This window comes from Bidens hawaiensis, unplaced genomic scaffold (genome assembly GCF_021521415.1).
Source record: "Bidens hawaiensis isolate Kalapana, Puna unplaced genomic scaffold, B.hawaiensis_p1.1 tig00022506_1, whole genome shotgun sequence".
NCBI classification, from domain to species: Eukaryota; Viridiplantae; Streptophyta; class Magnoliopsida; order Asterales; family Asteraceae; genus Bidens; species Bidens hawaiensis.
In genome coordinates, this window is record NW_027493502.1 from 56749 (window position 1) to 70550 (window position 13802).

The 13802-nt window shown below is 36.1% G+C and overlaps 2 protein-coding genes across 2 annotated transcripts; both read right to left on the reverse strand.

The window, feature by feature from the left end:
- Positions 1-799: 799 nt before the first annotated feature.
- Positions 800-1842, reverse strand: LOC143565657 (leucine-rich repeat protein 1-like). Its single transcript, XM_077052559.1, has 6 exons — positions 1608-1842; positions 1452-1523; positions 1224-1367; positions 1083-1154; positions 931-1002; positions 800-836 (listed from the first exon to the last, which is right to left on the reverse strand). Exons 1-6 carry the CDS (start codon positions 1814-1816, stop codon positions 800-802), a joined length of 606 nt encoding a protein of 201 aa, XP_076908674.1. The 5' UTR covers positions 1817-1842.
- Positions 1843-5689: 3847 nt separating this feature from the next.
- On the reverse strand, positions 5690-13504 carry LOC143565669 (COP9 signalosome complex subunit 2-like). Its single transcript, XM_077052570.1, has 12 exons — positions 13438-13504; positions 13247-13339; positions 7776-7854; positions 7451-7691; positions 7281-7355; positions 7057-7191; positions 6791-6978; positions 6645-6713; positions 6472-6562; positions 6237-6371; positions 6061-6173; positions 5690-5972 (listed from the first exon to the last, which is right to left on the reverse strand). Exons 1-12 carry the CDS (start codon positions 13445-13447, stop codon positions 5882-5884), a joined length of 1320 nt encoding a protein of 439 aa, XP_076908685.1. The 5' UTR covers positions 13448-13504; the 3' UTR covers positions 5690-5881.
- Between the last annotated feature and the right edge of the window lie 298 nt (positions 13505-13802).

Genomic DNA, 13802 nt, shown 5'->3' on the forward strand with positions numbered 1-13802 from the left:
ATATTTTAGTAACAACCAAGCCTACCATCACACCAATACATTACTTTAAGTTTACTTTACCCATTATAATATATCTATGTATAATGTTTTTTAGACTTGGGGGCCTTAAATAAACGTACGCTTAAAACCCTAACTTATTTTCGCTTTCTCACGAGTCACTCATACATAAAGGTTATGCGTGATAAAACTAGTCAAATTGTTTGTAGTGTTTGTGGATGGCGTGATATATGTCACTCAAAATCTCACATCTGGTAAACAAAAAATTTCATGTTGCTTAAAAATCTATTAGTTGTTATTAAGAACTAATGGTGCTCGTATTTACTAAAACTCTTGTTATGTATGAATCATAGAATTTAATTAAGGACTAATGTTAACTGAACATGTTATATTAGAAACAAAATTCTAAAGATAAAATATGGTAGTTACGTACTTACGTGAAGTCGAATTCATACTTTTAAATTAATTAGTTGAGAATGTAGTATAAGAATAGTTTGTTGAAATTGTTTTAAGAACCATATATGTGTTTATGTATTGAAACATAAGTCGAACATAAGAAACTCAAAATGTTTAACCAAATTTGAGAAATTTTGTAACAATATTGAAAGTGAAGAAAGTTGAAAATTTTAAGAGACAATAGAAACATGATACTCCTTAGTTAACAATTCTAAAAGTTCTATAATTGCTATTGTAGTGTTGCCTTAATTGGTTAACACCAAACATGACACTTTTAAGACAACATACAAGTATACAACCAAAGCAACATATTCATATTATGGGTGATATCATAACTACACTTTTACTAACATGGCCCTCCCAAACGAGGATTACTTTCAAAGCTGCAAAACACAAACGTACCAACATTAACACACTAAACACAATACTAAAACAAAATATCAAAACACAAATATTGTCAAGATGGAAAATCCTTACCTGCTCGGAGGAATATGTTCAAACGGACCAGTAGATGGAATCGGGCCACAGAGATCATTATTCGAAACATCACTGCACAAAACATGCAAAACACTGCTTAATCACATGTTCTAAAATACAAAATTACAAATTAATAAAGAACGAGCACGTACAACGCTGCCAAGCTTGAAATACCAGCGAGCTCCATTGGGATTGTTCCAGTTAGACGATTATCATTAACACGCCTACCAGTTGTGAATAAGATATTATTAATAAGTTTAACTGAAAGGTTACTTGCATATGATCAAACTTACAAGATCTCTAAAGACTTCAAGTTCCCGAGTGTAGACGGAATGTTTCCAGTAATACTATTGTTGTAAAGATCCAAACTTATGAGGTTCTTCAAGTTACCAATCTCTTGTGGAATTGAGCCTTGAATGTTATTTCCATATAGCGCCCTGCATCAACTAAACTATTAATATAAACCATAGATGATGACTGTTAATTGCAGTTGATTAACATTAATAAAATAAACGACTTACAGATACTGTAGACTATCTACATTTCCTAGTTCAGGTACAAGAGAACCAGACAATTTATGGTATCCAAGATCCCTGTAAAAAGATTATTAATAATAATAATGATTCGATTGGGTTGAATAATAAGAGAGCTAGGGAGGAGGTGAAATTGTGGCTTACATGTGAGTAACGCGGTTGTCTTGATCACAAGTAACGTAAAACCAGGTGCAGGGATCAACATTACTGGGATCCCAGCTCTGAAGGGCGTTGTCAGGATCGTTCAAGCTCTGGCGAAGGGCGTAAAGGGCGTCGACATCAGAATTAAAGGTGACCTTCGATGTAACAGCTGATAATGTGAAGATCATAGCAGGTAAGGTACTCCAGGCCATGGTTCAGAAGTTGGAGGATTGGTGAAATTAGAAGAGAGTTTGGTCGCCTTGATTTATAGGCACGAGTGAAATGATGAATCTTGGAGTGTCGTATGAAACCACTGCAGTATAGCTCACTTACTATATATAGCTATAGTTAAGAAACAATATACTTTATTATAATTATATTTTACGTTAAAAGTTTTCTAAATTATAAATTGCATGGGACACTTGTTAAAATTTGAATAACTTGATTACTATTCATCGTTTGTTGTTTAATATACAATACAAATTTTATAACTATTATTTTTTTGAGGTTATGTAAATCTTATCTATTTGTAAAGAACAATTAAAAGAAATTTTTACGTACTCAATAGTCAATTTGAATAGTTGATATGGGTAAGTGAAAATTATATATTTATTTATTTAAAGAGTTTATTTGAACTATTTTTTTATTCTATATGAATCAACGCATGCAATTCTTATAAAATTTGTTGATTTAAAACGAGTTTAAATTGATCAATACCACTCATGATTATTATTTATTGTATCATGCTCCTGCATGCCACCACCTAAGTTGATTTATAAAAGGATTATTGTTGCTAATCTTATTTAGCAGTGCGAGAGAATGAGACATTTCCGACTTGGAGTTGCCTCGATTTTTAATTTTTCCTTCTCGTCTTCTCGGGCTGGGATGGGAATTGTGAAACAATGCACAACTTGATAGAAGGTTTGATGTCCAAGACTTCAAGTTAATACATCGTACATGAAGGGCGAGCAAGTATCATCAATATGCAAATACGATGAGTGAAGATTCTCACGACGGGGTATTAGGTGGATTTAATAGTTGTAATTTAGGATTCTTTAAAAGAAAAATTAAGTTCCTTGCTATAAATGGATCTCAGGATGTATGCAACATAATGAATTAAAAATAACAAGTCTCACGTCTACCGTTATGATTATTCGTAAATGGTTCTGCTACTAAAAGTTATCAATCTATAACCAATCTATCAATTTTTGTATTATGAAATTGAACAATATGCTTTCTTCATTACTCGTTTTAAACAATCACTGTGTTTACATACAAATAGCATCAAATTAATTAGAATTCTAGTATTAATTTGGTATTTTGGTTCCTAAAATGGAAAAGGAAAAACTATAAGCAATTTGATAACCTTTGAAAATATTTTAAATAACAGCCATTCATTACTCGTTCCAAATTATTGCTATTTTCACATAAACATAGCATCAAAATAATTAAAATTATAATACTATTTTTTAATTTTTTACCTAAGATGGGAAAGGGAAAAACTAAAAGCAATTTGATGTTCTTTCAAAAAATTAAGAATTGCTTTCATTCATTACTTGTTTTAAATAATTACTATTTTTACCTAAACATAGCATTAAAATAAATACAATTATACTACTAATTTGTTTCTTAAAAAGAAACAAAAAAGTGAAAAATTCTAAGTAATTTAATATCTTTTAAGAAAAAGATAGAATTTGCGTGAAAATATATTAAGAAAACTTGTTTGTTATTTCATTTACAATTCTTTTTAAATAACAACTCTAGTGAAACTCACACACATCCGTATAAGTGTCTAGTAACCTACTAACCTTATACATTATCAACGCCCCATAAAACTTTACCAAACAATACATTCAATTTATTATTATCAACAAATTCTTATCTTTTTCATGTTACGAACAACTTTTACATACATTTAGGTTGTACGTTGTGGAGGGGCTCTAAACCCAGGTTAAAGCGTCACGTCATATTAAAGCCCCGTCCATTCACCTCTGTATTATGGTTTAAAGCGCCACCCCTTTAGCATTTGAGCCCCACACGTGTTGAAGATTTATTATTGCCACTCGTTAATGCCTTGAAGCTCCCTCCCTTACCGCCCCTTCCTTACGCTCTTTAAAGCCATGCCACAACGCTTTAACGTCCTCCTTTGCAGCCCATAAGGAGCCTTAAGAGAACAGATCAAAAGGCTTGTAGTCTCACAACACTAGACACTAGTGTTCTTTTTCGGTGATTGACCATTCTAGTCTCATGATGGACAAGAATATAGATTTAATCACAACCTAAAAGTCGCACAATAAAGAAACAATTTTATGCAAAGAGCCATGATAATCATATAAGGTTAAGGGTAATTGGGGCTTGGTTGAGCCCCAAGTGATCCAACCAAAATCTGACACGTAGGGGTTGATGTGGCACAAGATCAAGCCCCTCAACCAAGCCCCAGAGGGTGTAGTAGTCCAGGTGATCAGGGGCTTGGTCAGAGGTTTGATTGATTTTTTTTATTTATTATTTTTTTTGTTATATACACATATATAAATTAAAATACTTCATTAAAACATAAATAAAAATGAAAATAAAAATAAAAAAATACATATAAATAACGTTTTTATTTTTGTGTTGCCAATTCCTTCCGAATACGTTCTTTTTCTTCCTTCATTAGCGCTTGGTCATATGGCGGTAGGTGGCTAAAGTCTTTGGCTAGAAAAGCCAAACTCTTGAAACGGTTTCTTTTGTGTCGAGCTTCACCAATCGAGTGGAGGCCACTTGACAATTCCTTAATTTCTTTTTTATAGTCGCCATCAACAACCGTTTTTTTCCCACGATCCCTAGCCGGAGGGCGGCTACAACCTTGGTCTTTCAAATGACCTTCGGACAAGTTTAGGTCGAAGTCAATTTGATTCTCCGACCCGCTCGAAGAGACGTATGTGCCGGACGCACTAGTTTTTGTACGTTATGCCCCATCGCCCATGTCCTCCGCACATAGTTCAATCCATTTCGAGCACTTTCTTAACACCTCCCACAAGTAGCCATCGTCAAACGTCTTCACCACCCCATACCTCCGCAACACCTCTTGTTTCCATTCATCACAAGTGAATCGTTAAACCGCGAGATCATCGGACCCACTCGGCCGCATTCGGTTAGCATTGTGGTTCTGTATGTTGGTAAACAATCCTACATATTTACGAGTATCGGTCCACCGACCCGATATCATATTATCGGTACGAGTCCTACTCCCCACTTGTTCATAAAAACATTCCCGAACCTTGGCCCAAAAAACTCGAGCTTTTTGAAAGTCGGCTATAAAATAAATAACAAAAAATGTAATGAGTACACATAAAACTTAAAAGATATATTAAACAATAAAATTCACGAAATAATTTACCCGCGTTCCGATCTTGGAATATTTCAATCCAAGCTTTCGCCAACGCAAGCTTCTCTTCTTAGACCACGGAGTAGACTTCCGCTTCTCCAGTGCCGAAGGACCATACGCTTCGCCGGTCTTCTTCCCCTTCTTTTTGTGGGATCGTTTTGCCGGCTCTGGTTGTGTTTCCGGGAACGAAAAATCAGGTTGTGACATCCTAATGAACTCTTGAAATGAATCGTCGTCCATGTAGTTACATTCCTCGGGAAATTGAGTGTCATTGATGTTGCCCCAACCCGACATGGTTTGTAACTTGATAGATTCTTAAATTATTGGAGAGAAATGTAGTGAGAATGGTGTGTTATTGTTATAAAATGGGGTAGTTATTTATAATGTGTTATTTATTAAAAAAAAGAAGAAATTAAACTAGCCAACGGCTAGTTTTTTGAACACCCAACAGCCCAACGGCTATATTGGTCCCGCAGTCACATCCACGCCGGCCCACCGCGCCCACCCTCACCTGAGGGGTGTAGCGGTGTTCACGAGCCACATAGGCGGCCGCGTCCACCGCTCACCCTCCACTGCCTTCAGTCTAATCACATGTAAATAATGTTAAGAAGATTTAATTGAGACTTTGAGAGGAGAAAAAAAAAAGAAAAAGAAAAGTGAAGTGGTTACATAACGAGCCTATATATTATGCTAAAACAATATTATCATTTAATAGCTTCTTCATGTACTTTAGCAAAAAATCAACATATCAAGAACAAAACACAAATGCAACCAATAACCTCTTTTTACCGCATTAATCCTCTTCATGTTCTGTGCAGATACAAACTTTTACCAATTGGACACGCCAAACAAAAAATGTCAAAAGTAAAACACCAATCTCTCATCAAAAGTTATATTCTTAAAATAATTCTCAACCGACTCTGTTGCTAACACTTTGATAAAGTGATCTTAGTTGTGTGTTCCATTTCTCCACCGCAGTATATTTCTTCATTCCCTTTGACCTGCCAATATCCAAAAGTACAAATTTATAACAATCACCTTTTAACATATGCAACTATGTTCTTTATAATTATGTATATTAGATTTAACCTGTCACCACACTCCAGCAGCCTGTTAACTTGATCGATATGACCTTGAACCCGATTATCCAATATCAGTGAAACCAAGAGCTGTTCCACATCAGTCTCTGGCACATTAAGCTCCTGAGAAACAATAGTTGATACATAAGCACGTGTATTTATATACGAATATAAAAAAGCTGCTACCTTTGATATAAATGGGATTCTGATTCTTGTGTACGGTTTGATGAGCTTGAGTAACACTTGAGTTCTGATGTTCTTCAGAAGATCCTCGATATAATTTCTGATAAAGGGATCATCCATGATGGTTCTTCTGTTACTCTGTCACAAATCATTTTTATAACTTGAGTCAACTCGTACGATTAAAAAACATAAACATATTACTAACTGTGCACAACTCATGGGCGCCTAACATGTGTACCTTTAGGATCTTCTCAAATTCCAATATTTCATTACGTTGATATGCTGCAATCAAGTTTGTCATTGCCAAAATTTCTGGATCATTTTTGTATCTGCACCATAAAAATTGACAATCAGAAAAGTAATACTAAATTATTGATCGAGGAAAGAAACACGATTAAGTTTGGCACATACGGTTTTGCTTCTTGCCCGTCAAATGGATTGACCTCGGATTGCATAAGCATGTTGGCCAGTACCAAGTATCTGTATAACATATTAACATAGGTCAAATTATGTTTAAACAATAATGAGAACTCAAAAATTCAAAATCAAAAGTATACTTAAGACACTGGATTCTTCTTTGATTCCCAGCTTCATCATAGTTTTTAAACGCTTCAAAAAAGTCAGTAGCTGCTTCGGCCCATTGGCGTTCTGCCATGTGCATTTTACCACCACATTCATGTATGATACCCATGATCCTAGGATGAGGAATTGCTGATTTTATAGTGAGTGCTTTTTGGTAAAGTTGCTGTAAATAATACATAAAAAACATGTTACACAGCATGTAACAGATATAACATAAACCTAATGTTAGAAAGCATCTCACTTTAAGTTTCTTGTTGTTTTTTGTCTCTGTGTACATTTGAATCTCAATTGCATACACTTCCAATAACTGAGTTCCTTTCTTTTGATCAACAGTACCATCTGCCCGTTGACAAGATTTGTGAAGCTCCTTCAAAATCTATAATGTATAAAAATATTATATCATATGACAGATAAATACTAACAAAACAAAAGTATTGGACAGTGCTTTTTATGCATGCCGCATACCTTATTCATTCTACCATATTCACCCATGTCAAAATAGATCTTGCAAAGCTTAAGATTTGTCTTAAACCATAATCTCTACAAAAGAGTTCCAAAAAAATAAGAACATTTTACATTAATTAGACTCGTATATGATTAGCATGGATCACTTCAGAAATAGGCAAAAAGATTACCTCGTTTTTTGCTTCTTCGAGCGCTTTTAATGTGGTTTGATAGAATTCTTGTAGAAGACCAAAGTTTTGACTAGCAGATCCGGATACAAAATCCATGATATTGTTTATACACTTTTCACTGTAATTTCGGGTCACTGCAGACTTAATGTAAGTTAGCATTTCCCTATAAGCATCTGTCATCTCTTTGTACTTCCCTAAACGGTAATAAAGCTTTACGGTCTGTTTAAGTGCTTTAAATCCCCTGTTTAAAAGAGCAGTCAAAACATATTAAACTTTGCAAACAATAATTATATGAATATTAGCAATTTTATTCAAATAAACTCACCATTCTGCTTTCTCTGGCTCCATCTGAACTACTTCAGCAAAGCCACTGAGTGCACCCTCTGGATCGGTCTCAACCAAACCTGTCAACAATAAAGAATGACATACAAAATCAACCAACTGGTATAACATTAAACTAGAGAAGTTATACCTAGTAAGATGAAAATTGTAAAACATCAAATGACATAATCAACCAAAATATTAGCCAAATACTAGATCCAACACTTTGTGCTGATTGTTTTAAATTAAGGCCTGTCTAAGATATAAGCAAGTTGTGTCTAACTTAAAATACCAAAACAAATAACTCAAAGTAAGTTGAAAGTATTTGATCGAACATACCATTTACACAAATACAAAAACCTTGAATATATGAAACAAGTTGACAAGTATAATATGGTGAAATGTCATCTTTAAGCATGAAACATATAACCATTTGACAGATTTCACATGCTATAGCAGTATAACTCATGATATCGTCTTAACAGATTAACAAGAGTAAATCACTTTTTTTGGATCATGAACTGAACCACTGGTAATCTTTTTCAAAGTCAATAATAAACATAGGATCGTATATTTATTTTGTTTTTGTGTTGATAGGTAATTACATAAGGTATATATAGAACATATATTTACACTTTGAATCCTCCTATTACTAAACATATATTATTAACTGTCTAATATTCCCCCGCAAGCTAAGGCCGGCTAACGACACGCAGCTTGGACCGTAAATCAGCAAATCGTTGTGACGACAACGGCTTGGTAAAAATATCTGCAATCTGGTCATGTGTAGAGATGAACTGCACAGAGAGTTTTCCTTCAGCAACCTTTTCTCTAACAAAGTGGAAATCAACCTCGATGTGTTTTGTGCGAGAATGGAAAACAGGATTCGCAGATAAGTATGTGGCCCCCAAGTTATCACACCATAAAACTGGAACTGATGTCATAGGAACTTTAAGTTCTAGAAGAAGAGCTTCGAGCCAGGTGATTTCAGCAACCGTGTCGGCTAAAGCTTTGTACTCGGCTTCTGTGGATGATCGAGAGACCGTTCGTTGTTTTCTAGCTGACCACGAAATAAGATTAGATCCAAGATAGATGGCAAAACCCCCCGTGGATCGACGATCATCCGGACAACCAGCCCAGTCCGCATCCGAAAAGGCAGTCAAAGAGTTATGAACATCAGGTAGGCATGAAGTGTGGAACCTGACACCTGCTGGATTAAAAGACCAAAAGCGGACGTACCGTGAAGATAACGTAGGATTCGTTTAACAGCAGACCAATGGTGTTCAGTTGGAGAATGCATAAACTGACAAACTTTGTTGACTGCGAAAGTGATATCCGGGCGTGAGATGGTGACATACTGCAAGGCACCCACAATTTGACGATAACGAACCGGGTTCACAAACAAAGGGCTGTCACCAAGAGATAAATGTGCAGTAGTAGTAAGCGGAGATGTAACCGGTCTGGCTTGTGACATGCCAGCCCGTTGAAGTAATTCCAAGATGTACTTTTGTTGAGACAAAATCAAATCCGAGCCTCGGGGAATAACCTCAACCCCTAAAAAATATGAAAGAGATCCCAAATCCTTAATGGCAAACGTGCGACCCAAACTCTGAATAACCTGATCAATCACACTAGGATTGTTGCCCGTAAGAATAATATCATCGACATAAACCAACATGTAAAGGAGAGTTCCGTGGGATGAATAAATAAAAAGAGAGGGATCTGTTTTAGACCCTTTGAAACCAAGAGAACGTAAAACACCAGTTAAGCGATTGAACCAGGCACGTGGAGCCTGTTTAAGTCCATATAAGGATTTGTGAAGCAAACAAACATGATTTGGTTTCTGGGGATCAATAAAGCCTTGTGGCTGTCGTAAGTAAACTGTCTCATTTAATTCTCCATGCAAGAAAGCATTTTGAACATCTAATTGTCGTAGCGTCCACCGTTGTGTCACAGCAAGAGACAAAACCATACGTATGGTAGTGGATTTGACAACTGGACTAAATGTTTCATGGTAATCCACCCCCTGTTGTTGTTTAAATCCCTTTGCCACTAGCCGAGCTTTATGACGAGTAATAGCACCTGATTGATCCCGTTTAATTTTGTATACCCATTTACAATCGACAACATTAGCATTAGGAACAGGGGGAACAAGAGACCATGTACCATTCCGAATTTGGGCTGCATATTCTTCAGCCATAGCATCCCGCCAGTGAGGAGATTTGTTGGCAACAGTAAAGCGGGTGGGTTCAGTGTCGGAGGAGGAGGTAGAGGTGGTATAAGCTGATGGATTAAAGGGAACCCGTTGTTTCGGGTTTTGGCGAAGATTGGCGGGCCGAGTACGAGGTGGAGGAGGTGATGGAATGTCAGGTGCAGCTGTGGAAGTTGCTGTAGCAGATGGGTGCGATACAGATTCCACGGTGGGCGGGGGTGCTAGTTTGGAACGGCGACTATAGGTGCGGAAAGGGGGAGTGGTTTGGGCAGCCGAAGCGGGTGTAGGGGAGCTTGGTGGAGTCCGTGGAATAGCAGTATTAGGAAGGATAGGGTCGGAGGGTATAGGAGGATTAGGATAGCTAGTGACATACGGTTCTGGTGAGGGTGGTGTGGGTGGGGTAGAGTTGGTTTGTAGAAAGGGAAAATGAGGCTCGTTAAAACGTACATGACGAGCGATATAGATGCGATCAGTTGTCGGGTCAAGACACCGATAACCATTGTGAACGGGACTGTAGCCGAGAAACACACATGAGAGGGAACGAAACTCCATTTTGTGTCGGTTGTACGGACGAATGTGGGGATAACATTGACAACCAAAAACACGTAAAAAAAAAGAAATCAGGTTTTCGGGAAAACACATACTCAAAAGGAGAAATGTCAGACGAGTTACGAGACGGCATTCGATTTATAAGATACACAGCCGTATCAAAAGCAAAGTGCCAGAAACGGGAAGGAACACCCGACTGGGCAAGTAAAGTGAGGCCTGTTTCGACCACATGTCTGTGACGGCGTTCAACAACACCGTTTTGCTCACTCGTGTGTGGACATGAGCGGCGATGAATAATGCCAAGTGGGGAGAAAAAATTGGTGAGAGGTCTGAATTCACCACCCCAATCTGTTTGGACCGATTTTACTTTGGTGTTAAATTGTCGTTCAACCATGGCAACAAATTGTTTAAAAATAACAAAAACATCAGATTTTTGTTTTAAAGGAAAGATCCACATGTATCGAGTAAAGTGATCAACGCAAAGCAAAAAAATAATTATGTCCATCACAAGAAGTAACGGGTGCCGGTCCCCAAACATCACAAAAAATTAAATCCAAAATAGAATTACTATGAAAATTAGAAGATGACAAAGAAAGTTTCGATGACTTTCCTATATGACAAGCATTACAAGAAGTACTCGAACTCTTATGCGAAACAGGTAGACAATATTTTGATAACATAGAATGTAAAAGTTGATGACGAGGATGCCCTAGCCGTTGATGCCACGTGTGGACAGGAGCACGAACTGCTGTGAAGGCAACCTTGGAGACCGGTTGAGTGAACGGAAGACGAATGGAATAGAGACCATGTTCACTTGGACCCGTGGGGAGGGTAATGCGTGTAAACTTGTCCTTCACAGCAAAAAAAGAATCATGAAATTCAAAGAAAACATGATTATCTTGACAAAACTTTTGAACAGAAAGTAAATTTCGTTTGATTTCAGGGACATGAAGGATATTGGTTAAAGAAAAAGTTTTGTTAGGTGAATAGAAACTGGTGGAACCAATATGGAAAAAAAGAAGAGGCTGTGGTGCCTGAAGTAGGGTGGGGCGGCAGTTAGGGTTACGCTGGCTCTGATACCATAATAAACATAGGATCGTATATTTATTTTGTTTTTGTGTTGATAGGTAATTACATCAGGTATATATAGAACATATATTTACACTTTGAATCCTCCTATTACTAAACTTATATTATTAACTGTCTAATAGTCAAAATATATGATTTTATCATATGACTATCACATACAGCTTATATCGCACTAACAATTTTGAACTAAGAGACTTGATTGGTATTTATAACTTCTACAACAATTTTGAACTAAGGGACTTAATTTGTGTTTATAACTTCCACACGTCTCATATCTTAGTGCTAGTTTTTCACTTACTCATGTTCGACAATCAAATTGGAAGTAAGATGGTAAATTTTAAATACAAGTAAATAAGCATCGGTCTCTTTTGGTAACTTTTTGTTTGTTCCAGTGACATGATTGGGACATATTGTATATGTATCAATTCTATGTTTATTTACTGAATGCTCATCATAGTTGCTCCAAAACACACTACTTTGATAAAATAACTTATGACAAGTTGTAGGCTTGTAGCCGAGAAGATGGGCAGCGTTGGTCAACGCCAAGTCCTCTAAGTGTCCTCCCAGCATTGGATCAACGTCCCACAGCAGAGCACCAAGTTGACAATCAGCATTGGTCAACACCAAGTTCTCTAAGTGTCCTCCCAGCGTTGGATCAACATCCCACAGAAGAGCACCAAGCTGACCATTAACGTTGGTCAACAACAATCATCATGATGACTAATCTTTTTTCTTTAAACATAAATTGAAGCAAGCTTCTAACCCAATCATAAAGAGTTCAACCATTAAAGCACATCATGTTGACGGTATGACCACAGTTTCCTTTATATACAATTACTAGTTTACCTAAAGATTTCAAAATATCATCGCATCTATAATCTATAAACTTCGTCATCACATATGTCAAGAGCAACAGCATCTAGCTATCAAAACCAAAAATTGCAAACTAATTATTGTGTTATTAGAAGAAGACGAGCAACATATAAGAAAATGAAATAAAGTTATAATTATCTTGGTTGAGTAGATTGAGTAAGAGAGATATATTTATACTTGCAAAGCATTTATTTTCTTAGACATACAAGATAAAAACCACACACTTATAATATGACACTTCTTTTGCTTAGATATTACACTTATCAATGACTTACTAATATGCAATTATGCATGTTACCATTGATCGCAAAGAAGTAACTTTACAATCCGACTCAGCAAGAAAACATTACAGTCACTGATTTTCTCATATATGTAAAAATTTGACAAAACTCTAATCCTGCTTAAATGTTGCCTTAATTGCCGTACATATTTATAAGAAGCCAAAACGGTTTCAATTTACAACACATAATCAACTAAAACTTCTGTCATCTCTAGTCTGCTAAGTTCCATTCAACAAAGTACGAGTTTTTATAGACAAAAAAACAGCATTAATCTTGTACAACAGAAACTATAACCTAGGACTAAAGTTAAACATTCCTTAAAACAATAATAATAATAACAACATAAGCAAAAGCTTTAATCCCAATCTAATAATCATCCAACTGTTGCAATATTCGGTTATATCTTCTAAGTAAACCCATAAATAAAGAGAGAGGCTTGATTATTATTATTATTAAGTGGATGGGTGGTACCTTTAGAATTGTAATATTGGTTTTCAATGTCAACATCTTGCTCTTCAGGTTCCTCCTCAGAGTACTCGAATCCGTAGTCTTCCATGTCAGCATCTGGATGAGATAAAAAAAAAAAGAAAAGAAAATCGTAATGAATTGAAACAATGCGAATCGAATAAACAAGAAACCCTAAAGTAAGAAATTGGGAAGACCTGAACCCATGATTGATTGATTGCCGAATAGATCAGAATCAGCGGTCTCGTCTAGGGTTTGGGTTTGGGTTTGAAGATGGTGGTGGTGGAAATAGCGACTTTAGTTGCGAGTAATGGTGTAGCTGCTCAACGAGTCAAAACTCAAGGATGTTTGGGAATTGGGATTAGCAGCCAATAGCGACTTTATTATTATTATTATTATTATTATTATAATAATAGATTATTTGTTATAAATTATTTATTATATAAAAAAACTTTTGTTTTAACAGCCAATAAAATATAATATTATTTAGGTAAAATTACCAAAATAGGCATTTTTGACCAAATATATTCTAAAATAGACATGCCTGTTTTAGCTTACATAT

Bases quoted from the DNA above. Each gene is read 5' to 3' on its own strand.
- LOC143565657 (XM_077052559.1), bottom strand. From the start codon at position 1,816: ATGGCCTGGAGTACCTTACCTGCTATGATCTTCACATTATCAGCTGTT. The intron at 1,155-1,223 runs GTAAGTTTGATC...CACAACTGGTAG, and splicing joins TTGAAGTCTTTAGAGATCTT to GCGTGTTAATGATAATCGTC. The intron at 837-930 runs GTAAGGATTTTC...TGTGTTTTGCAG, and splicing joins GAACATATTCCTCCGAGCAG to CTTTGAAAGTAATCCTCGTT.
- LOC143565669 (XM_077052570.1), bottom strand. The intron at 6,714-6,790 runs GTATACTTTTGA...TATGTTATACAG, and splicing joins AGAAGAATCCAGTGTCTTAA to ATACTTGGTACTGGCCAACA. The intron at 6,563-6,644 runs GTATGTGCCAAA...TTTATGGTGCAG, and splicing joins GACGGGCAAGAAGCAAAACC to ATACAAAAATGATCCAGAAA.